This window comes from Aspergillus multicolor (assembly GCF_047715735.1).
Source record: "Aspergillus multicolor strain CBS 133.54 unplaced genomic scaffold BDW74scaffold_3, whole genome shotgun sequence".
Classification (NCBI taxonomy): domain Eukaryota; kingdom Fungi; phylum Ascomycota; class Eurotiomycetes; order Eurotiales; family Aspergillaceae; genus Aspergillus; species Aspergillus multicolor.
The window spans coordinates 154,808-178,053 of NW_027395954.1; the positions used below are offsets into that span (position 1 = coordinate 154,808).

Below are 23,246 nucleotides of genomic sequence, written 5' to 3' on the forward strand. Positions count from 1 at the left end.
GCGGCGAGAGATGAAGCTTTCCGTTTGGGCCGTGGTCCGAGCTTGGCGGAGTGGACGCGCGAGAGAGTTGCCTGGAAGACACTTGAGAGCTCACCCCAACTGTCCTAGCTCTTCCGTCACAACACTCATTCATCTCCCTGCTTCCACCACCCCATCCTTTCTACTAGTCGAATCCCTTTGCGAAGCGAATCGTATCATAACGCAGTTTGTTTAATAGCTTTTGCATTTGATCCAAAATGTCACGACGCTACGATTCCAGGGTACGCTACCTCCGAACACCCCCGGCTGACAGCTCCCACTAACATAACGATGCTTGGTCCAGACCACCATCTTCTCGCCAGAAGGTCGACTTTACCAAGTCGAGTACGCACTTGAAGCCATCTCACATGCGGGTACCGCTCTGGGAATCCTCGCCAAGGATGGCATTGTCCTCGCCGCGGAGAAGAAGGTAACGAGCAAGCTGCTTGAGCAAGACACATCTGCGGAGAAGCTTTACACATTGAACGAGTATGCATCCTCTCCGGATAATAGAGCATCAATGGCCTGACACGTATTGCAGTAACATGATCTGTGCCGTCGCTGGTATGACCGCCGATGCGAACATTCTCATCAACTACGCCCGACAAGCCGCCCAGCGCTATCTCATTACCTACGGCGAGGAAATTCCTTGCGAGCAGCTCGTCCGCAGACTTTGCGATCTGAAGCAAGGTTATACCCAGCACGGTGGTCTCCGTCCCTTCGGTGTTTCGTTCATCTACGCGGGCTATGACCCTCTCCGAGAGTTTCAGCTATACCAAAGCAACCCAAGTGGTAACTACGGCGGATGGAAAGCGACCAGTGTTGGAGCGAACAACGCAAGTGCTCAAAGTCTTCTGAAGCAGGACTACAAGGAGGACTGCGACTTGAAGGAGGCATGTGCTATGGCCGTCAAGGTCCTGAGCAAGACGATGGATTCGACGAAGCTGAGCAGTGAGAAGAGTGAGTACTATCGATCTTCTGTCTCGTTATGCCCTACTAACCACGCTTCCCACCATTGCTAGTCGAATTCGCAACTGTCGGCAAGACGAAGGAAGGGAAAATCTACCACCATCTGTGGAACGCAGACGAGATCAATGCCCTGCTGAAAGAGCACGGGCTAGCCAAGGTCGACGACGAGCCCGAAGCTGGCGATATAAAATAAATAAAAACGCCCGTCTCCGCTTTTGCCTGACCTAGATAATGCCAGCTGTTTCATTCACGTTCCCACATCCAAACAAATGTCGCCGAGAGCACATTGTCTACATACTCTAGACACGTACATCCTTGACATATTAACATCTACCAGGAAACAAAGCCATTCAGATTGTATATGTCGCCTGCTACAGCTGCATCTGAAGCACAACCAGCGTCGCCCACCGGTGACGTGGCAAGCAGCGACATTGAAAATGAGCGCCAAACAATATGATTCGCATGTTTGCTCTGGCTTCTGTCCTATTGAGCGATTAAATAGCATCCTCAGCAGTTTAATGGTCCACGTAGCTTGTAGTCTGTTTCGTAGAACATGGAGCTCGAAGGCTTGAAGTGCTGAATGATTTAAGGACATGGTCGGGCATCGGCGACTATATATCTGACCGAGTATCCGCCGACCCTTCCATTGTTTTTACTCCAGGCCAGACGCCTGGATTGTTTGCCCATCAACGCTTTTCTTTGATTTTTGCACTGAAGACGAACATTCATCCACCGAGTACGACAATAAGCACCGCCAGTCCGTCTGGTTGTTCAGCACCGTATTGGTACGTTCTATACCCAGGTACGAAGGAGCCACTTCGTCAGGCCATCTTTGTCCTCACACAATCATTTAGCGTTTCTTCAGGCTGCAAATAAATCATCAACGATCTTGTATCATTACACTAATGGCGTGACGTGCAGTTGAGGCCCTGAAGACTGTACACGCCGAGTTGCTTACTAAGTACGGCTGTCATGTGACGGGGCTCTATGTTTCATGCGGGGTTGATGGGCAAGACAACAACAACCTTCCGACTCCTGAGTATCATCCAGAAGAAAGACGCCATACTCTCTCTGACTGAGGCCGCCAAGAACAACTTAAGAACAATGGCTTTCCCTTAAAAGATCTTCTACGTCTTTCGCCACTTGACCTCGGGGCGCTGGTCTATCCTTGTCGAGCCCGGCTGCTCTATCAGGAATACAGGCGCTTAGGAGTTCCACCTTCTCGCAAGATGTCGCATATTCATGCGGAATCACCAAAAATAGAAGAATTCATTGGATTATACGATCTCAATAACTTTGGAAACTTAGACTTTTCCTCCAACCAGCATCTGATGTGTCTGGCAAGCTGAAACCAGCCCGATCTGATCGTGTGGCTGATGAGCTTCAAAACAAGGTAGCACATGGTATGAGACAAGATTAACAAACAGGAGCACCGCAAAGAAGGGAATCAACGAAAAGAAACGACAAGAATCATCGAGATTAGACATGAAAATTGGGGAGACGGCCATCAGTCACTGATGAGACAGGGGATCCCAACATCAGCACGCGGTTTGCCTTACTCTCCGCTCCTCCTGCAACCCCTTGATCTCAGTGCTCAGGTCCTGAATGAGTTTTCGGGACTTTTCCATTGACGCCACAAGAGTGCCACCCTCTCTTTCCCAACGCTTCAATCGCTCCGTCTCAGCATCTCGTCGACGAGTCTTGGTCTGGATCTTCTCGCAAAGGCGGCACCTGGCTTTTTCCTGCTCGGTTGCGTACACGAGCTTCATTCCGCATGTCTCGCCAGTGCGGTATTCGTAATTGCACTGGGTGATGAAGTTGGTCCAGCTGAAGTCACCGCAGGAGAATCTCTTCTGGTTGTAGAAACACATTTCTACCGGTTTTGTCAGCTACGCCCTTTCTAGCTTGCGAGCTAAACTCACTGATTGGTATAGTTTGTTGTTTCAGCTTTTTCTGACTTGTGATTGGCTGACGTTGACTTTCCTACCGCCCAGGAGAATTTGATAGGCTAAGCTTGCACAATGACTATTAAAGATTGTTGAGGGTTCAAAGTTGAAACAACTTATATGGAGAAGCAGGCAGTTCTGGCTTGTTATTTCGTATGGGGAAGTGTGTTCTGAAACGTTGAATGATCCATCTCATCAATCTCTGGGAACGGACGGCCCTATTTATGTCTCGTGAGAAGCTCCTATGTCACGACTCACTGCTTCTTCGTTCTACCACCACTCACCGTCGATCGAAGCCCCTCAGCATGCGACGGCTTATCGTCTACGGTACGCCCTCTCATCACATTCTCATCACGTCCGCTGAACGTTTCTCCTGGCAGCCTAGTGGAGACACGAATATCCACAACGTTCCTTTCCGGGTCGGTCGTAATCAGCGGATGCTTCACGAATGCATGCTCCCTGCTGTCGTGGCAGCCTGTTTTCTTCTCAGCTAGCCTGAAAATCTGGAAAATCCCTCAGCTCGAGTCAATGTTTCTCGTTCCGGCATGATTGTTTGGAACAGTGGCCATGGATTTTCCATCGATCATCCCCGTTTCGTCCATGCATCTTCGTTCCGCATGAAACCGCTTCTCGAAAATTAATCATCCTTCACAGTTGCTGGATCAAAGCTCCTGCATGATTAGGCTGTCACCTCCTGCCAGCTGTCAAGCTGTCTTACTCTGGAGCATTCTTTGCCCCCCGGCTCAAAGTTAACCTTGCATTCAATTGGAGACCAGAAATCAAACGGAACGAGACTAGAAAATGAATATCAAGAGCGAAGTGCAGGTGACCAATCAAGTGGAAGCGGAGTTCGCCAAAACAATGTCAATTCCCAAAAAACAATAACTCATCTCACAAGTTGTTTATTGCTTTCGGCATGACCGTGATCAGCCTTCTATGCCGGCCCAACCTTTCAGGTACCTCACTACCCTGCTAGCTTGTCTGTATCTGCATCCACAACCAATTAGTTTTGGATAGGGTTGCCCTTGTTGCCGGCCTTGATGCAGACAACTTGACTGGGAATAATCTATGCCTGGCCTCCATGCAACACGCCGTACCCTGATTGGAGTGGGTAATGGAAACTGTCTCTCCCGGCTCTCGACACTTCTTTTCGGCCTTTGGGTTCCAATCTCCCCTCCATCCCTCGTCAGCTAAGGGATGTGTATTGATCCATGCTATCCCAATGGTTGTTCTCGTCTCCGCCTACTTCCGTGAAGTCATAGTTGCCCGAAAAGTTTCTGCCCTTCGTGGCAAACTATGCGTCACTAGCATCCGGCGATTGGTGTCCGTTGCATCCCTGGCTATCAGCCTTGGAGTTCGCCATGCCTTGGATTGGTAAGATGAGCACGGATTCCACGGAGGACCGATTTCATTCAGCTGATCTCTTTCATCTGCAGACAAGTAATCCCGCATCCACCCCCGCTCAGGTGCAGGGTTCAGTTCGGTTCCATACGACGCTCGCCCAAGATGATAGGATGCCTTCTTGCGCTTCGGCCATAGTTGATACAGCCTGTGGTACGGTAGACCTTCGTCGAACCCATGCAGCTGCACTAGAGCTCTCAGACTCTGACGTGGCGGCCTTCGTCTGGTCAATTGCCTTCGAATATCGTCTTCTGCTGATGGGCTTTTTCGAGAAAGTAGGCTGTCAACCTGCGCTGCATGGAAATGAGCTCTAGAGACTACTTCGTTCCGCCTCTCACTTTTATTGGCGAACGATTGGGCAATCCTCTCATCCCCGCTTGGGCCGGGCGTTCTGGAAGTGACGGTGATCTCGCTGATTTCCATCATTTTGTTGTCATCTTGGTGTGATGGCGAAGGATTTCGGGGCATTGAATTTGGCTGGCCATCTCCCCAAACCGTCGAACCACGGAGCCGTGGTAATTTGTCGATTGCCAACTCAGAGGCTGCTCCTCTGTGCTAGGGGATCACAACGAAGAAGCAATGTTGGAGACAGCCTTCGCGTCCGTTCACGAGCCGATCTAGTCTGCTTTCGCCACAGCCTCGTCCCCGTCCCAAGTTGTCTTACGTCGGGCACAGTCTTGTCTATCCCTGACAGTGGCAATTATACTTTCAAGAACAAGGATCTGCCCGAACAGCATGGGAAACAATCTACGCCAATCGCTCTCGTTATTCCTTCCACATTCGATGGAGAGCAAAAAAAAATATTGACATGTCGAACTTTGTCTTGTTCCTTGTCCGGGCCCTTGATATCGAAATCATCTTTTCATGACGTTGAATTTGGATTCAAATGGACCCACATACGTGCTTCAGTACGCCGGGTTGTTTTGATCCCGTGATTTTCGAGCAAAGCGTGCCTTCTGCGGATACCGCATACACTCCTGTTTCAGGGAACAAATGGAACCGGCGGATTGTGTCCTTGCAGTTTTAAAGTGAGAGCTTTTCTTCCGTGTATCCTTGTTACGCCTCCGGATTGGTTCTCGCTGAGACGCATGCTAAAAATTATCAGCAAACTACGACCAGTCGATTCGCTGACACACCACTAGGTTTATGCAGCTAATAACAGCCCCCTGCAAGCGCATTCGTAGGCTCTCAGATCCCGACAAGGGACCCGCTCACTGTTCTACAGTAATTTGGGGAAGGATCCATGCATCGCATGTTGACAGCTGCAAAGCACTCCGAGTTCTAGGTTTAGGTTCGTGAATTTGCGTCTTGACTGTCTGTCTTGAGTGGTCTTGCCGCAGTTGACCTTCCAGGTGTGATGCCGGGCTAGACTTGCTGCGGCCTCGAGATGCCGTTGCAATCAAGATCATCGTCTCGTACGATGGACGCCTCCACATCTCCCTTTTCGGATGTCTGTTGGTCGCTTTTCCTTCGTCCCCGTTGCTGCGTTGCATTGCCCGGTCTGAGCACCCATTTTCACATTGGGCATACGCTTTGATCTGGTCAGAGGCTGCAAAGACATCACAGCGTGGCGTTCTTGATTCATTTTAGAAGCCGTGACCGTGTATAGCCTCGTTGACGTGGCACGGCGAAGTCGGATTTCGAGCCCCGGAGCTCATAGAGCCCGTGTTATGTTCGTTTTCTCCTGCACCGCTCTGTCTAATGATGGAGGATAAATTCTTGGTCAAGGCTCGGATCGATTGCCTGAGTAGGATCTGGTAGACACGTCTATCTCGAGTGCATTAATCCAGGGTTTTCTCCTTCACCGCGCTTGCCGACAATCCAATAGGCATATAGACCAATGTCATTAGCAGTGACATTTCTTCCCCAAATATTTTTGCAGTGGCGCACAGGCCATAATCATGTCGCGAACTGGAGCCGTCTATCCATGCTTGGCGGACACGCATAACTTATCAGTCACGTGTAGATATAAGATCCCATGGAAAACATATATGACGTCAATATGACCACTAGGATAAAGCTCAAGGCGTTGGAAACCAAAGCTCTAAATTCATTTCTCTTGCTTTCTCTTCCTTAATCAAACCACCTAACCTCGGACTGTAGTGTATACTCATCACTGTAAGTTACACTCCGTCCAAGTCTCCGGACGAAAGTCTAATTACCATCCAGTCAAATCAGACTTCATACTTGAACAACACACTCGTCTTTAATACCAGCAAAACCCCGATCTTAGATCACGAAGCCCTCCAAAATGTGGAAAGAAATCTCCAGAATTGCCCAACTGAGCCGGGCCACTCCTCTCCGCCAAACTCCGCGCACTCTCTCCTCACCAGCGCAGGTCCAATTCCAGGCCCGCAGGACTTTCCTCACTACGCCCGCGCGCCAATCGCAGCCTCAAGACGAAGAAGACCACTTTCACGACCGCAGCAAGCTAGATCCTCACCGTAGCGAGGAGACGCAGTCGGCTACGACCGACGAGGTCGCGCAAAGGGATACCGCATTCGACCCGTCAAACACGGCGCCGGAAAGCGAGCTTGGCCAGTCGCAGCAAGAGACGAAGCAGAAGGGAGATCCCCGCGATCCATTGACCGTTAGTCCGGCGGATAAGGATGTTGGTGGTGCGCGGGATCCCATGGAGGGGGGTGCTGCTAAGAATGCGGATAAGGCGGGTGGTGAGCATAGTGGGGGCGGTTCGCCCAGGAAGAACAGGCAGAGAAAGTGAGGGGGTGTTCAATTAGAGTAGATAAGGGGATTGTTTTTTAAGGTTCAAATGTGGAATGCAGCCAAGCATGGGTTCTTTGTCTACAGTGTGCATTGCATGAACATACAATTATGTATTAAGGTGCTGCACTGCTGAACTTAAACAGGGCAACCAGCGAATAACGTAGTTAGGATTACAAAGGCATCAATCGCGTCTCATACCACTGGTAGCAGATCACTCCTTGCCATGCTGAATAATGTCACTGCCATACAAGTACCAGACCTTCTCACTGCCCGCAGGAACCTGGCCTTCCAGCGCCTTAAGCCCAGCATTGACCGCAGCCTTGCCAATAACATCCGACTCCTGAGCCCAGGAATCCTTCAAGCTAGAGTGCACTTTACCAAGAGCCCCAGCAAAGAACCGAGCGACAGCCTCCGCGGGCCTGCTTTCCTCCCTTGAACCAGCAATCAAACCAGGTCGCAGAATGACCGTCCTCTCGAATCCGAGAGCTTTGAACCCTTCCTCAATCTCTCCCTTCATTTTGGTGTATGCAAATGAGGACTTGACGTCCGCGCCACTCGACGAAATGAGAACGCACACCTTGCTTCCCGCATCACGGGCAGCCTTGGCCATCTCCAGATTCAGGTCATGGTCTAGCTTGTATTGACTCTCAAAGCTTCCTGCGGCAGCCCTTGTGGTTCCAAGGGCGGAGATGAAGATGGATGGTGTTGGGGAGAGGGATGAAAGCTCGCTTGCCCACTTTGAGGTATCAGTCGAAACAATCGTCGTCAACTTTGCCTGCGGCGCGGAAGACGCGGCTGCGGGGGTGCGACGGGAGATTGTGTCAATCCTCGTAACAGCGGGGTTGACGATTAAGCTGGTGAGGATGTGAGCCCCCTATATAGTATGAGCTCCAAGAATTCTGGTCAAGTTGAAGCTTTGCAATATGCGTGGTCGCATCCTAGAGACTGCGCGCAAAGCAGAGATGGAAGTGGAAACATACCACCATGCCAGTGCACCCAATCAAAGCGACGTTTGCCATTTTGACAAAGATTGATGTCTTTTAGGTAGTTTTGGGAAAAGAGGCCTTGAACTTGAAGGACAAAGCTAGATAGTGCAGGGTGGGGATTGGTAATGACGTTGTCGCTAATGGACCTCGGCGCCAAGCCTTCAGCAGAGTTTTTATGCCTGGTTTCTGAGGCGAAAAGTTGGAGAAGGCCATTAGTAATGCGGGGAAGACTGCTCGGCCGAAAGCGGAGATTTTCTGCCCGAGTTTGCCGCCTAGCGTGGCCGCAGACCCACGTGTCTAGTTAGCCAGCGTTGGGCATAAACGGCTGACTGGGGGACGATCAGAACAGGCCGACCCTGACTATCAGTGGCCCTTGATCTCGCAATGAAATTGCGTGATTGCCACTAGCCGGATTGGGTATGGTTCCTGGCACTTTTTTCTAGGCCCTGGAGTATAGGTGATTGAATCCGCCTCCAGGGCTTTTTATTTCTTTCCCACCCGCTGTTCTTTTTTCTTTCTGTCATTGTTCCCTGTTCCTTGAGATAGCAGATACGCGAATCTGGTGTCTCAGCAGGTAATTCTCACAATGGGCTCCTCTTCACCAGCCCTGTCGACCCTTGCCGGTCCTACATATGTTACCGCCCAGACCCTAATTCAGCAGGTCGCGTACGCCCTCAGCGACAAAATCTTCTCCTACTCCCCGGAATCTTTCGATTTGGACGCCGCTATCCGCGAATGGGCTGCTAAGCAGGAGGTCAACGCCACTGGCGACGCCCCGGCCGTTCAGGCCATGGAGACTCGCCAGGGTGCCGGAAACATCGCTCTCGGATACCTTTTCTCCCAGGACTTCGACTTGAAGAAGCGCCACGTCCCCCAGGGCATTGTTGCCTCGTCCGCGACACTCCCGTACATGCGCGCTGCGTTGGAGCAGCTTTCTCTGCTGTACTCTGTCGCTAGCCCCGTTGCCGCTCACGTCGCCGCCGTCGACTACTCTGGAGAAGATGGATTGGTCTCCGATTACGTCTCCGCGCTGTCTCTCGCCGAGGAGCTTGGTCTGGGTCTTGTTTCCAGCGCCTCTGTCCACGAATCCCAGCACATGGCTCTCCTGACCACATTGCTCGCCTCCGTCCTGCCCTCCATCCACATCTACGACGGTGTTCGTGTTGGTCGCGACACCACCCGCGTCATTGACGTCCTCGACCAGGCTGGCCTTGGCCGCGCCTACGAGACTGTTCGCAAGACCCTGGACGACCAGCGCAGCCGCCACCTCGATAACCAGGGCAAGCTGCTTGAGCTCATCCGCTCATTGAACGGTGAGCTTGGCACCGACTATGGTGCTTTTGAGTACCACGGCCACGCTGAGCCCACCTCTGTCTTGGTCGCTTTTGGTACCATTGAGGCCTCTCTTACTGCTCAGGTCGCTCGCTCCTTGGCCAAGGATGGTGTCCGCGTCGGTGTTGTCAACGTTCGTGTCTACCGTCCGTTCATCGAGGAGGAGTTCCTCAAGGTTCTGCCCAAGTCTGTCAAGACCGTTGGTGTTCTCGGGCAGGTTGCCAACGAGCAGGCCGTGCAAGAGCAGGGTGTCCGCTCTACACTTTACGAGGACGTCCTTGCGGCTCTCACTTTCGCCACAGACCGCGAGCAGATTCCTTTTGTTGTCGACATCAAGTACGCTCGCTCTCAGCGCTGGGACCTGATTAACGTTGCTGCTTCTTTCCAGCTTGTCTCCGAGAAACCCATCGTCCAGGCCGACAGCACTGTCGAGCCCCTCCAGCTCTTGGACCCTGCCACTGTGCAAGAATTTACCTTTTGGGACGTTGACACTTCCGCCTCCAACAACGCCGCCACCCTCCTCTCGCAAGCCCTGGCCGCTGATTCAGCTAGCAACATCACCACTAGCAAGGCCTTTGACAACCTGATCCAGGGTGGTGCTGTTCGTGTCGACATTCGCAAGAGCTCTAAAACACTGGATGCTCCCTACGCTGTCAACGCGGCTGACACTGCCTACGTCGGTGACATCAAGCTGCTTGGCGAGATTGACGTCCTCTCTTCCGTCAAGAACAACGCTAAGCTTATCCTGAACGTCTCCGGCGTCAAAGAGGATGAGCTTGAGAAGAAGCTACCTGCTGCTTTCAAGCAGGCTGTCGCTGAGCGCGGAATCTCTCTCCACCTCCTCGATGCATCCACCCTCGAAGACTCTACTCTCGAGCCTCTTGCCCTCCAGGTTGCTTTCTTGCGCATCGCTCTTCCCGCTCTCGAGGAGTCTAGCGTCAAGAAGCTCGCTTCCATCTCCGGCAACGCCGAGTCCTTTGAGAAGGTCAAGGATCTGGAGAAGGTTATTCGCCAGGCTGAGGTTCCCGAGGCTTGGAAGACCCCGGAGGAGGGTGCTCAGGCACCCCAGCTCGTCAAGGACATCAAGCCCAACAGCTTCGCGCCCTTCAACAAGGACGAGACCGAGCCCGTTACCTTCCTTAAGGACTGGCAGACTGTTGCCAAGGGTCTTGCCTTCAAGGAGGCCTACGGTGCCAAGTCTGCCCTTCGCCCTGACCAGGCCACCAAGACCTACACTGTCCACGTCAAGGAGAACCGCCGCTTGACCCCCGTTACCTACGACCGTAACATCTTCCACATCGAGTTTGACCTGGGTGACTCTGGTCTCACCTACGACATCGGCGAAGCCCTCGGCGTGCACTGCGAGAACGATCCCCAGGATGTTCTCGAGTTCATCAAGTTCTACGGCCTCAACGCCGACGACGTCGTCGAAGTCCCCAGCCGCGAGGATCCCGCCGTTCTTGAGAACCGCACCGTCTACCAGGCCCTCATGCAGAACGTTGACATCTTCGGTCGTCCCCCCAAGCGCTTCTACGAGGCTCTGGCCGAGTTCGCCTCCGACCAAAAGGAGAAGACCGACCTCCTCACTCTGGGCGGCCCCGACGGTGCCGTCGAATTCAAGCGCCGCGCCGAAGTCGACACCGTCACCTACGCCGACATCCTCCTCGAGTACCCCTCTGCTCACCCCGACTTCCACGACCTCGTCCGCATCGTCTCCCCCATGAAGCGTCGCGAGTACTCCATCGCCTCCTGCCAAAAGGTCTCCCCGTCTATCGTCGCCCTGATGATCGTCGTCGTCAACTGGACCGACCCCCGCGGCCGCGACCGCTTCGGTATCTCCACCCGCTACCTCAGCCGCCTGCAACCCGGCACCCCCGTCACCGTCAGCGTCAAGTCCAGCGTCATGAAGCTGCCCCCCAAGTCCACCCAGCCCATCATCATGGCCGGTCTGGGAACTGGTCTCGCTCCCTTCCGCGCGTTCGTCCAGCACCGTGCCCTCGAGAAGGCCCAGGGCAAGGAGATTGGCGCCGTCCTGCTGTACATGGGCTCCCGCCACCAGCGCGAGGAGTACTGCTACGGCGAGGAGTGGGAGGCCTACCAGGAAGCTGGTGTCATTACCCTCCTCGGCTGTGCATTCTCCCGTGACCAGCCCCAGAAGATCTACATCCAGGACCGCATGCGCGAGACCATCCCCGAGATCGTCCAGGCTTACATGCGCGAGGAAGGTTCTTTCTACCTCTGCGGTCCTACCTGGCCTGTTCCTGATGTTACTGCTGTCCTTGAGGAGGCTATTGCCATTGATGCTAAGAATAACGGCAAGAAGATCGAGACCCGCAAGGAGATTGAGAAGCTTAAGGACGAGGAGCGATACGTTCTTGAGGTTTACTAGGCTGTTTGCATTGCTTGTACATGTGATGACTTGCTGATACCTCTTTTTATTTCCCCCTTCAGCGTATCTTTGACGCCACACTCTATAGACGTATATACCGTGCATATGCAGCTTTTTGGCTACGTTAGATTATGTTTACGAATGATCAAAATGTTACGATGCTACGTCTTTTCTACACTGCCAAAACCTTTGTAGTAGGCTGCGATGATACTGGAATCCGACCATCGGAATACTTCGAGACTTCGTTCATGAGCCAGCCGTCTGGGTATCCTCTATCTATATGTCCATGTATACCATAACCATCTTTATCTAATGCCCAAGCTCTATGGTTAAAAAAAAAAAGGATGAACGGAGAAGAAAGAAAAAAGAACCATAAGCAGTAAATTGCCAAAAAACTAGATGATCATGCCCGTCCCATAGTTCCCAGCTTCGTTTTACCGTACGCACCGCCCTTCTCCTTTCTCAGCTCAAGCGCACGCCGGTATGGCGGGGCCATGGGTGGCTGTACAGGATCCAAATTTACATAGTCAGGAGGTAATGTGTATGAAGCATCGGAATCCCAAGCCGAGAGGTCACCACACGCAATGAAGGAAGGAATCCACCGGTTCTCAGGAGCAAACTTCTGAGGGTTGTTGAAGAGAGGTTCAGGTGTGGTTGAGTCACCAGAGTCCTTGTGCAATAGGCGGGTTTGAGCATCTTTGCTCTGAGGGCCTGTCGAGGTGACGACGGGCTTGTCTGTGTTTGACTCCTCTGGTACTTCAGCGGCGATGTTGCCGTCGGCTGAGACAGGCTTCGGGACAGCTGCTCCACCGAAGAGCGGGTTCTTCAGCGTGTCCATACCAAGCTGGGCATCGTGAATAGCGGGTGGGATGAAGCCCTCGCAGACGATGAAGGCCTCTAAGGAACTAGCACGACTACTCCTGGGTTTGGCGACGCTTACTTGCTCAAAGACTGTTCGGAGCTGCGAGTAGAGGAGATCCACATCGCGGTCACGGAAGATCTTCGCGACGAACTTGCCGCCTGGTCGGAGGACACCTAGGGCTAAGTTGAGTGCAGAGTAGAGGAGTTGAGACTGGATGTAGATGTCGAGATCGTGCAGACCCGTAACGTCTGGAGCACCGTCGGAGATGACAAGGTCGACTGGGTGTGGCTGGCGGACGGCATGAGGCGTAGAGGTCGTGGAGTCGTAAGCTTCGGGGTCTAGTGCCCGTAGGAGGAGAGGAATGGTGGAAGGGTGGGTGATGTCGGCTTGCATGGTTGTGATGCCTTGGAGTGGCGCCATGGGCTGAAGGTCGATGGAGACGATCTTTACGTTCTTCCGCGGCTTCAATGCCGTTGAGACTGTGTCGTCGGTATCCCCGTTCTCCGCCGGTGCACCTCCGTTCAATTTCGAGAGTGCGGCCTGTTCCTTGCGCCTTTTCTCGACCCAAGACCTGCGACCAAAGCTCTCGCCCTTGATTAAAACCCGACTGAGCACCTGACTCCAGCTACCAGGCGCCGCGCAAAGGTCGACAACACGGGTCACCTTCTCCGGATTCTCATGCTCGAAGAGATCGAATTGCTCGTCGATTTGGATGAGCTTGAAGGCGGATCGCGCGCGCCAATTCTGTTCCTTGGCGAGACGGTAGTAAGCGTCGCGCTTATCTTTCGAGGACTTTCCCATGGCGGCTGTGGTACTTTAGATCGTCAATGCGTGATGGTGGGGGAATGGCCGGAGGGAACGATTTGCGATTTCTTTTGGTGAGTGGGGCTGCCGATAAGATCAAAGCTCAAAGAGAAGGCGGTGCAGACATTCTGCCGCTTTTTTTCTTCCCCGAAGAGATCGATCTCCGGAGGAAGAACATCCTGCGACTGATCATTTTCTTCTACGATATTGCCTTGGATTCTCATTAATTATGGGCCAGAAACGTCAGCGGGACCAGAAGGGTCCGGAGTCACAGTTTAAAAAGCGAAAGAGGACCGGAAAGCCTAGCAATGCGGCAGAGAAAAAGCCCGAACCGGAGGTGGTTGTCGGCGTTGACGATCTTGATTGGAAGGAGGTAGCGCTGCCTGATCGCATGGACGACTTCGAGGGCTTTTTTGGGCTAGAGGAAATTGAAGGAGTGGATATAGTTCGACCTCAGGGCGACGGACAGCTCAAGTTCAAGGTATGTCTGGAGGCGCATTTTCAAGGAGCCCTGGCTAACCGGCAATAGTCCGCCGCAGGAAAGCCCGGAAAGTCCATTTTGAAAAAGCCTACCCCGGAAGAACTCGAGTTCAGCGATGAATGGAGCGGTTTCAGTGACGAGGAGACCGAGAACAAGGATAGCGCCCCCGCAACAGTAGAGGAGTCTAAACCAGCAAAGGTGAACGGCAAAGAAGGAAAAGAAAACAAGAAAAAGGAGAATAAGAAAAAGGAGGCCAAAACCGAAGAGTCTAAAAGGAAGGACGACAAGACGAAAGAGCCTAAAAAGAAGTTGAAAGAGCAGAAAGAGAAGGACGGGGCCCAGGCAAAGGACAGCAGCATCAAGTCTGGCCTCTCTTTCGCTGCTCTAGAGGATGAGGCAGATGATGATGGCGCCGACATTTCTGCGTGGGAGCCACTCGGTCTGGCTCCTGAGACCCTTACCAGCTTGTCAAAGTTGAAGTTCAGCACCCCAACCACAGTCCAGAAGTCATGCATACCGCCGATTTTGGATGGTCATGATGTTGTCGGCAAAGCTTCCACCGGTTCCGGAAAGACGCTGGCCTTTGGAGTACCGATTCTGGAGCATTTTCTCGAACAACAGAAGGAAAAGAAGGACGATTCCGAGGAAAAGGGAGGAAAGGTCCCAATCGCGTTGATCCTGTCACCTACTCGAGAACTTGCGCACCAGCTTCAGAAGCATATCTACGGTCTGATTTCAAACGCACCAGGAGTCAATGCTCGAACAGCACTTTTGACTGGTGGTCTCTCCGTACAGAAGCAGCAGAGGTACCTTGAGACGGCTGATATTGTTATCGGTACTCCTGGTCGTGTCTGGGAAGTCCTCCGCACAGGACAGGGCTTGATTCGGAGAATGCAAGGCATCAGGTACCTTGTTATTGACGAGGCGGATAGACTTTTGAGCGAAGGTCACTTTAAAGAGGTCGAAGATATTCTAGGCTCTCTCGACCGCGCTGAGGATGGAGATCCGCCCGAGGAGGACGGCGCCACCGAAGAGAACACTGATCCTGGCGCCCAGCGACAGACCCTGGTTTTCTCAGCCACTTTTCACCGCGACCTACAACAGAAGCTCGCCGGAAAAGGAAGGTGGACCGGTGGTGATATCTTGAACACCAAGGAATCAATGGAATATCTTCTGAAGAAGTTGAACTTCAGAGAGGAGAAGCCCAAATTCATTGATGCCAATCCTGTTTCCCAGATGGCGGAGGGTCTCAAGGAGGGAATCGTTGAGTGTGGTGCCATGGAGAAGGTTAGTACCGCCATCCCACTGACCTCGCGCTGCTTGCTAACGTCACTCAGGATCTCTTCCTATACACACTGTTACTCTACCACCCCAAACTCCGCACCCTAGTCTTCACCAACTCCATTTCCGCCGTCCGCCGCATCACCCAATTGCTTCAGACTCTTCAGCTCCCCGCCTTAGCTCTCCACTCGGGCATGGCCCAAAAGGCGCGTCTACGCTCCGTTGAGCGTTTCTCATCCCCAACCGCGGATCTAGGCACAATCCTCGTCGCAACCGACGTTGCGGCCCGTGGTCTCGATATCAAGGGCATCGACTTTGTCCTTCACTACCATGCCCCGCGCACCGCTGACACATATGTCCATCGTTCCGGTCGTACAGCTCGTGCAGGTGCTTCAGGAAAGAGTGTTATTATCTGTTCTCCCGAGGAGATGACTGGAGTCATTCGTTTAGCCGCTAAGGTCCACGCCAACATGGCCAACCGCAAGAAGCTGCCTCTCGAGTCCCTGGAACTAGACCGCCGTGTTGTCTCGCGGGTTAAGCAACGGGTGACCCTCGCAGCCCGCATCACAGACGCAAACATTGCTAAAGAGAAGATCACCACCGAAGATAACTGGCTTCGCAACGCCGCCGAGGACCTCGGCGTCGAGTACGACAGCGACGAGTTCGACGAGGGCGAGGGATGGGGTCGTGGGCGTGGACGTGGGCGAAAAGAGCGTGACAGGCAGGTCGCCAGCACCTCGAAGGCCGAGCTTGCGGGTCTTCGCGCCGAGCTAAAGGAGCTCCTGTCTCAGCGGGTGAACCTCGGAGTGAGCGAGCGGTATCTTACAACTGGAAGGGTCGATATCGAGGCGCTGCTGCGTGGGGAGAATAAGGATTCTTTCCTGGGCCAGGTCGATGCGCTGGGATTCTAGGTTTGTAGACTACATGTTTCATGATACCACTCGGCATTTAGCTCAATGTATGCAGTACCATATTCAAACGAATACCCGTAAGCAACCAGCCAATTCTTCTTGCGTCATACATAACCCATGCACTCTCATATATACCCGGTATCTGGATACTCTCTCCAAGGCCCACCACGCAGTGCCCAAGCGAATCCTGATCATTTCGACTTCGTGCCCCCCTTCCGCCTCTTGCGCGGCCATTCGTTCTCGTTTCGGCCATCGATAGGTTGTTGATCGCTCGGGGGTTGCGCCGGCGTCTGCGCCTGGGCAGGCTCATGCTCATGCTCATGCTCATCCCTTGCCCAAGAACTCGACCCCGAGCCCAAGTAATCGACCCAAAACCCACACTGCGCGCACTCCTCGCTCCGGTACGTCTCAACCATCTCAAGCCATTGCGAAACGCTGTCGTCGCTAATGCTTGCCCGTCCGCGGAAACTGCTTCTCCCGTATTCGCTGCTTCTGTACCCAAGGACCTTGCAGACTGGACACTGGTTGAGCTCGGGCATCTGGAGGGTCGTCGAATTGCTTTCGATGCGCTGGGTGGACGTCATTCTGGCGCGTGGTTTCCAGGTAAGGTGTGCTAGGGAATAAGCGAAGATGAAGCTGATGTGGGTAAGGATCACAGAAGGGGGTCATATTTTTCTTCTTGACGTGAAAGAATAGTCCGGAAGTAAAGCTGCTATTCCGGTCGAATTGGAAGTAAGTGGATGGGGGAGACGATGAAGGTGGAGTAATAAACCTTGGGTAATATGTATGGTTGACAGCCATGAGCTCCTTCCTATTCTAGCCTGAACAGAACTCATGGTACTCTTTTTCCTATACATCCACGCAATCAAGATCATATATAGACTGACAATCAATAGCATCTCTAAGTTTCAACTTTCGGTTAATGAAAATGAGAAGGGGTACCTACACTTAGCGGCACGTGACAGAAGGAGCCGCCCCCAGACCGACTTGCGTTTTACCACGTTCTTCCTCCCATGTCCAAAATCATTCATTGCTTCAGGATGCAGGCAATCTGTCCAAGGAGCCGAGCGTGTAAGCCGAAAGTTAGGACTGGGTGCACCACCTGCAAGTGAGCCAAGGCTGTTCCTGTGAGTCAACGGATAACAACTGACACTGTTCCAGGATACGAAGAGTCAAATGTGACGAAGGAAAACCCGCATGCCATCGGTATGATTAGGCTTATAGCAAACCAAAGCTTTCATTAACCATCTCAGCTGTCTGAGTACGGGGCGAAAGTGCGATGGGTATGCCATACAGCCGTCCACAATACCCGAAGGAATACCCCTAGAGCCAGCATTATCCACCGCAGCAGTATCGGCTGCAGAAACGCGAGCGCTCGAGTTCTTCTTCCACACTACCTCACCTTGCCTTGCCGGCTTCTTAGAGGATGCATTTTGGAAGCGAAGTGTTATGCAGCTTAGCCTTTCGGAGCCATCAATACGACTGGCCTTGGCTGCCTTGGGTTCAATGCATGAACTAGAGGCTATTACTACCCCAGGGAGAGCGCAGCTCGCGAACCAAACTGCTATTCAATTTTATGGCCGAGCACTTCGTTCTACCTTAAACAGGGCATCGACCGGCGGCCTTGCTACGTCGGTAGTCGTGATGGCTAGCATCCTATTTACATGCTTCGAATTCCTACGTCGAGAATCAGCTGCCGCGGCAATGCATATAGGAAGTGGAATCAGCATAGTACGAGCCTGGCGTGAAGGTAGTCGGTCTGAAAATCACCTTTGGGGACGGAATTATCAGTCCTATGAAGCCTATTTCATAGAGACGGAGCTTGCACCAATCCTGGCCCTGTTTAACCTGAATGCCCTAGAATTTGGCTCTTTCCCACGAAGTCGATTAATTCTAAATGCAGTTGACGATCGCGTTCCGCGACTCGTGAACCAATTCGAGACGTTACAGGAAGCAAGAGTTGCCTTTGTGGACTTGATCACTGCCTCGACAGAGCTTTTTCAGCGCCTCGATGCTGGTGTTGGCTCCGGACATGTCCACATCTCCGACGCTGCGGCCGCATCTGAGGGACTTCGTGAGGGCTTCAGCAATTGGAAAGCCAAGTTCGATGATTTAATCGCGCGTCAAGAGTTGACTTGGAGCAAAAAGGAGCTCAACGCAGCAGCTGTTATTCGGATTTCGCGGCTCGGGGCGGAGATGGGGCTTGCTGCATACGGTATCTCAAACGAATGTGATTGGGACCAACATTTTGAAGGCCATAAAGAAATTTGTCAGATCGCTGAGCAGTTAATCTCGGATTCCACCCATTATCCGGATGAGCTCTCCAAGTCCCTCAGCCTAGACCTGCCCTTGATATACCCTCTGCATGGTGTGGCCTGGAAGTGTCGTCATCCGCGGCTGCGTCGGAAAGGACTGGATCTACTCCTCCGAGCTCCAAGGCGAGAGTGGCTGCTGGATTCTCGGCAGTATCATGCCATCTTTTCGCTCATTATGACCATAGAAGAGGCAGCCATTGGAAGACCTGAAGGGGATATTCTGGAAGAAAACCTCCTTCCCCCAGAGCATGCGCGGATTCATGATTTCCAGTGTGTCCCCGGACCAGGGATGAGTGGGGATTTGTCTCTCCATACTGTTACGTTTCGGACAAGGCCGGGCGGCCCTAACGAACCATGGAAGTATACTACTCATTACATTCATCTTCCAACGCCGGTTGATAGCAGAATGCCGCCTTCGAACCTGTTTTCTTGCCGGAGATGGGCTTGGCCGGAATTGACCGATGCCCAATCTGCGTGGATGTTGAAGAGCGCCGTGTTTGGAGACTTTCTTAAACAAGAGAACATCCGGCATAATTCTTAACTAGAGTGGCGATTCATATGTATAACAGCCTGCATGCATGAGGCACAACATCGTCTACCAAACTTACATATTTCCACTCTTTGAGAAGACTAGCGGCACTTTGCCTTCTAGAGCAAGAGTAAGCGTCGTGGAGCTTTCGCGCAAAGCGTTCTCCACCCGCCTACTTGCTTCCTCTTTAGATTCTCCTCCCACTTTAGCTGGCGTCACTCGATATCCATGAAAGAGGACGGCGAGTGTAGCAATGAACTCCACCTGGGCGAACTTCCTTCCAATGCATGCCCTCAGCCCATCGCTGAATGGAATAAATGAGCCTCTGACTGGTCTATGTATATGGGCAGACTCCAATCCTGGCCCAGCGAGTCCTTCTGTGCTGTCATTCCTTGCGAGGAAACTACTGATGTTGCGTTTGTCCCATCGACCAGGGTTGAAACTGCCTGCATCTGGACCCCAGTATTCTTCCGAGTAGTGGAGTGCAGTGGCGTTGAGGTTGACTCGCATATTGGGGGGTAGGTGATGTCGCTCTCCGTTGTACGTGATACCCGCACCATGCGCGGCCGTCAGCTTCGGGATACTTCCAACTGGTGGATACAGACGAAGAATCTCCAACTTCGTTTAATCAGCACATAGACATGCCCTGAAAATGGGTTGTACTCACCATGATACACAGCGGGGTGATTAGTCTCGGATATACAGCAGAGTACTCCCACTCAGCCGGATTGGCGGGCTGATCACAGAGAACCTCCTGCAATTCCGTACACAGCTTATCCTGAACATCCTGGTGGATGGCAAGGAGAGCCAAGGCAAAGCGCAGTGTCGTTGCGGTGGTCTCGTGGCCCGCAAGCGAGAAGATGTACGTGTTTCCGAGGATCTCTGCGTCAGAGAGACCAGGACCTCGTCCATTTCTCGCCAAAGTCCCTTGTTCCTCTCTTCTCGCCGCAACAAGCCTTCCCAGCAGATTATGCATCTCATGATCAGAGCTCTCCGCGTCATCGACCAACGCGTGCAAGTACCTATTCAGATCTTCATGCGCAGCGAAGTCCTTCTTGAAGAAGGGCACCAAACACCGCGGAATCCATCTCGGCAGGAGCCCGTTGGCCACGAACACAGATGTCATAGAACGGTTCATGTACTCCATCACGCCGCGGAAGGTGAAAGTATACCCTGACGCTGGTATGTTTGCGTCCTTGAATAAACTCTGCGCGTTCCCACTCTCATCCTGCAATGCAGGTTTGAATGGTAAACTTACCCCGAAGCCGGCACCGCATATGATATTCAGAGAGAGCTTGAGGATGTCTTCTCGCGCATCGGGGATCGCGAAATGCTGGTCAGATGCGGATTTGATTTCGGCCGCACTGTTGTCCTTGTACTTCTCTTCCCAGTAAGTAGTCATCTGCTGCGCTTGGGTAATGCTCTCCTTCCACACCAGGCTGTTGTTCTTGTCGTTGAATGCGGCGGCTGTGTAGCGGTGGTGATACGCCCATTGGCTTCCTTCGGACTGGTCTTGTGAGTCAGCAAGAATAAGAAGCCTTTGATCAATCAAAGGAAGGTGTAGTAGACGTACGGTAAACACGCTAGGTCCGTACATATCGAATGCCTCTGCCCATACCAAAGTCCAAGTCATCAGCATCAGGTTAAGAACATAAAACCACGAAATGAAAGAGCACTCTACGAGAGGAGAACATACTCAAATGCTCCACGGGCTTCACAAACCCCCTCCTCTCCCTCACAATCTGACCCACAACATCCGCATCCCCAACATGACAACTCACCAAGCCCGGCGTCACCGTCAAATAAACACCGCCGAGCTTCCTCGCCAGTCTATCCTTGGCATCCCATCTCCCGCGGAATGCCGCGTCAGCAATACAATCCGCAAGACTGGTCGGCAGCCAGTGACGCCGGATATAGTTGAACCAGCGGGACTCGAAGAGGAGGAGGTAGAGCAGGTTTGCTTCGGAGATGGGGAAGATGGTGCGTCGGAGGGAAGGGCTGGTTTTGCGGGTGAGGTGCAGGTTGCGGAGGAAAGAGAGGGCTGTGTGGGTGATGTAGACTGTTATCAGGGCTGCCAGGGTTGCTGGAAGGGTGGGGAGATTGAGGAGTGAGGGCATGGACATCGACATGGACATTTTGATGGAAGATTTGTTCTTGGTGGCTAGGTATGATATCTTTGTCGACAAAGTAGGTAGATAAGAGTGAGGCAGGGTATGGCTGAAAGGGAGGAGACAGCGAGAAACTTTATATCTGGTGGTTGATGGGATGGGTTAGGGCTGGGTTGATGTGATTTGGAGGCTCGTATACTCCACCCGGTACGAGCGAGCCAATCACATCTCAGATTTATACATAACTACAGCAGTACTAGCTGCATAGCCTTGATTTCGCAAGTGTCATTGCCAAATAGCCTCTTATCAGGAAACTGAATCAAGACTGAAGAAACGAAAGACGAGAAGTGGACTATTATTGCTCTTGGACCTCCGGCTCGGGTCAACGGGCACGGCAAGGAGACAGGCTGGGGAAGTACATGGGAAATGTATGGATATAACGTAGCGTTCTTTCGCTCGAGAGATCATTGCGCATCACGATCATGATCGTCATAATAGCCATAGTAATTATGGTAACCATCGTGATCATCGTCATCATCACCGTCCTCCTCGTTATCCTGCTTTAATGTGCAGTCAGTCGCGGTGTCCTTCGGAAACCACCGAAAAGGTTCAACTAACTTTAATGAAAGGTCCGAGACGATTGGCAAGCACCTCCTCCAAGATCTCGTCTGCGTTCTCTTTGTCCATCATGAGTTCGATCTCGTCCTCCTCGTCCGGTTTGAGATCCCAGGGCCGTTCGCCTGCACCACGCATGTTAGTGAGCACTGCTTGGTGAAAGTGCCATCTCAGGCACTCGTCGCTGACGCGATTGTTCGGGTCATTGCAATTGCGGGTTGACGGGGCAAGAGTGCGACCCGGCAGGTTGTTTCTGTCTTCAATGAACCAGACGCTCTTATAGTCCCTCTGTTTACCGTACCCCAGTGTTAGCACCATACCTAGATAAGAACTCAAAGACCCAGTTCCGCTGAGTTAGGTAGCCTATGCTATGTATGCATCACTTACGTCGGGGTTGACCGAGAACAAAGAACGGTCCCACAGGCCGTGGATGGTTGGTGCAAGTGCTATCCCGTTTTGCCGGGAGAACAGTTTGCTCGGCCCAATCGTCTTGGGGTTGTTGGTGTCTGTGATCCAGCGGGCGTACCCTTCATCATTCCAGAGTTTCAGCTTAGACACAGGGAAGATGTGCGCTGCTGCGATTGGGTCTCCTGCTCCCTCCTGATAGCCAGTAATCGTGCATGCTTGATTATCATTTTTCACAACTCCATTTCGGAAACGTGTCTGGTTGGTAGGCATGCCTTTGGCGGAACCGGAACCATCACTATCATCATCCAGTGCTGCTCCAGTAGATGGGGCTCGGCAAGTCGCTGGTTCCTTAGACAGCTCAACATATAGTTTCACCCTGGGCGCCCAGAACGACATATCTGCCCGGCGTGATATCGCTTTCGCTGCGACTCACGAGATCTCCGAATTGGTTCTTGTCGTCCAAAACGTGTAAGCTCCAGCGAAAGTTGGTGTTGGGCCGGCCGGGGAAAACGAGGAACTTGTCACACATGGAATAGATATCATCTTGGCGGATTTGGGAGGGGCTGTTGATGAACGCTCCTGGGGAAGAACTCACACATTAGGCCACGGTCGGTTTGCAGAGTAGAAGATGAGCCAGGTAACTTACCTCCAAGATAATCGCCTTTTCCGGAGAAGATGTGGGTGTTTCGAGGCCGGTATGTTACTGGAGCGACAAATGGGACCATGTTCAAGATGGAGGAAAAGAGGTCGAGAAGGACCGGATGAAGATGTTTCAGGAACAGAAAGAGCGAGGGGCAGAAGAGCAGGTCAAGGAGTGTTACGGGCAGGAACAACACGGAGGACGGAACTCAATCGCACACCACCGCCGCATTAGATGACTTCCGGATCATGGGCGGCATCCCAGGCATTGCCCTCCCATAAGGATAACAGCTCCATATCTAACAAGAAAATGTACTCGGTCGGTATAATCATTGGATGCCTCATGTGAAGCCTATATCGGCCACCTGGAGTTGCAAGCATGGAAGCTCTGCCTACCAGGCAGCTAGGCCCATTACAGACGGAGTAATATTGGAAAGCAACATATTCTAAACGATCGTTGAGTGGTCCTGAGAATCGTCTTGTGCTATTCCAGACGGGCAATGATCGACTCGGCATCTCGTGCAGCTT

The 23,246-nt window shown here is 52.5% G+C and overlaps 9 protein-coding genes across 9 annotated transcripts; 5 read left to right on the forward strand and 4 right to left on the reverse strand.

The window, feature by feature from the left end:
* The first annotated feature begins 127 nt into the window (after positions 1-127).
* On the forward strand, positions 128-1,858 carry pre9 (proteasome core particle subunit alpha 3). Its single transcript, XM_073723183.1, has 4 exons — positions 128-260; positions 323-507; positions 560-978; positions 1,041-1,858. Exons 1-4 carry the CDS (start codon positions 237-239, stop codon positions 1,178-1,180), a joined length of 768 nt encoding a protein of 255 aa, XP_073587478.1. The 5' UTR covers positions 128-236; the 3' UTR covers positions 1,181-1,858.
* A 667-nt stretch (positions 1,859-2,525) lies between these two features.
* BDW74DRAFT_173983 (uncharacterized protein) lies at positions 2,526-2,858 on the reverse strand (the record flags this gene model as incomplete). Its single annotated transcript, XM_073727919.1, has 1 exon — positions 2,526-2,858. The coding sequence occupies one exon, from the start codon at positions 2,856-2,858 to the stop codon at positions 2,526-2,528; it is 333 nt and encodes a 110-aa protein (XP_073587479.1).
* A 3,519-nt stretch (positions 2,859-6,377) lies between these two features.
* BDW74DRAFT_145278 (uncharacterized protein) lies at positions 6,378-7,224 on the forward strand. The gene is made up of 2 exons (XM_073723184.1): positions 6,378-6,452; positions 6,504-7,224. Exon 2 carries the CDS (start codon positions 6,586-6,588, stop codon positions 7,054-7,056), a length of 471 nt encoding a protein of 156 aa, XP_073587480.1. The 5' UTR covers positions 6,378-6,452; positions 6,504-6,585; the 3' UTR covers positions 7,057-7,224.
* On the reverse strand, positions 7,225-8,197 carry BDW74DRAFT_145280 (uncharacterized protein). The gene is made up of 2 exons (XM_073723185.1): positions 8,039-8,197; positions 7,225-7,932 (listed from the first exon to the last, which is right to left on the reverse strand). Exons 1-2 carry the CDS (start codon positions 8,075-8,077, stop codon positions 7,270-7,272), a joined length of 702 nt encoding a protein of 233 aa, XP_073587481.1. The 5' UTR covers positions 8,078-8,197; the 3' UTR covers positions 7,225-7,269.
* A 366-nt stretch (positions 8,198-8,563) lies between these two features.
* Positions 8,564-11,981, forward strand: BDW74DRAFT_72953 (sulfite reductase subunit alpha). The gene has a single exon (XM_073733562.1). The coding sequence runs from the start codon at positions 8,631-8,633 to the stop codon at positions 11,763-11,765; it is 3,135 nt and encodes a 1,044-aa protein (XP_073587482.1). The 5' UTR covers positions 8,564-8,630; the 3' UTR covers positions 11,766-11,981.
* Positions 11,982-13,426: 1,445 nt separating this feature from the next.
* On the forward strand, positions 13,427-16,104 carry mak5 (ATP-dependent RNA helicase MAK5; the record flags this gene model as incomplete). The annotated part of the gene is made up of 4 exons (XM_073726425.1): positions 13,427-13,438; positions 13,670-13,912; positions 13,961-15,199; positions 15,250-16,104. The coding sequence occupies 4 exons, from the start codon at positions 13,427-13,429 to the stop codon at positions 16,102-16,104; spliced, it is 2,349 nt and encodes a 782-aa protein (XP_073587483.1).
* A 1,040-nt stretch (positions 16,105-17,144) lies between these two features.
* Positions 17,145-18,960, forward strand: BDW74DRAFT_165528 (Zn(II)2Cys6 transcription factor domain-containing protein; the record flags this gene model as incomplete). The annotated part of the gene is made up of 3 exons (XM_073726426.1): positions 17,145-17,212; positions 17,266-17,310; positions 17,358-18,960. 3 exons carry the CDS (start codon positions 17,145-17,147, stop codon positions 18,958-18,960), a joined length of 1,716 nt encoding a protein of 571 aa, XP_073587484.1.
* Positions 18,961-19,023: 63 nt separating this feature from the next.
* BDW74DRAFT_187311 (cytochrome P450) lies at positions 19,024-21,083 on the reverse strand (the record flags this gene model as incomplete). The annotated part of the gene is made up of 5 exons (XM_073731451.1): positions 19,024-19,566; positions 19,616-20,176; positions 20,207-20,455; positions 20,522-20,556; positions 20,645-21,083. 5 exons carry the CDS (start codon positions 21,081-21,083, stop codon positions 19,024-19,026), a joined length of 1,827 nt encoding a protein of 608 aa, XP_073587485.1.
* Positions 21,084-21,520: 437 nt separating this feature from the next.
* Positions 21,521-22,475, reverse strand: BDW74DRAFT_173992 (uncharacterized protein; the record flags this gene model as incomplete). The annotated part of the gene is made up of 3 exons (XM_073727920.1): positions 21,521-21,613; positions 21,675-21,959; positions 22,059-22,475. 3 exons carry the CDS (start codon positions 22,473-22,475, stop codon positions 21,521-21,523), a joined length of 795 nt encoding a protein of 264 aa, XP_073587486.1.
* Positions 22,476-23,246: the final 771 nt, after the last annotated feature.

Coding starts and splice junctions, on each gene's coding strand:
- pre9 (XM_073723183.1), top strand. CDS start 237: ATGTCACGACGCTACGATTCCAGG. Junction 261..322: donor CACGACGCTACGATTCCAGG/GTACGCTACCTC, acceptor TGCTTGGTCCAG/ACCACCATCTTCTCGCCAGA. Junction 508..559: donor AAGCTTTACACATTGAACGA/GTATGCATCCTC, acceptor CACGTATTGCAG/TAACATGATCTGTGCCGTCG.
- BDW74DRAFT_145278 (XM_073723184.1), top strand. CDS start 6,586: ATGTGGAAAGAAATCTCCAGAATTGCCCAACTGAGCCGGGCCACTCCT.
- BDW74DRAFT_145280 (XM_073723185.1), bottom strand. CDS start 8,077: ATGGCAAACGTCGCTTTGATTGGGTGCACTGGCATGGTG. Junction 7,933..8,038: donor TTGGGTGCACTGGCATGGTG/GTATGTTTCCAC, acceptor CATACTATATAG/GGGGCTCACATCCTCACCAG.
- BDW74DRAFT_72953 (XM_073733562.1), top strand. CDS start 8,631: ATGGGCTCCTCTTCACCAGCCCTGTCGACCCTTGCCGGTCCTACATAT.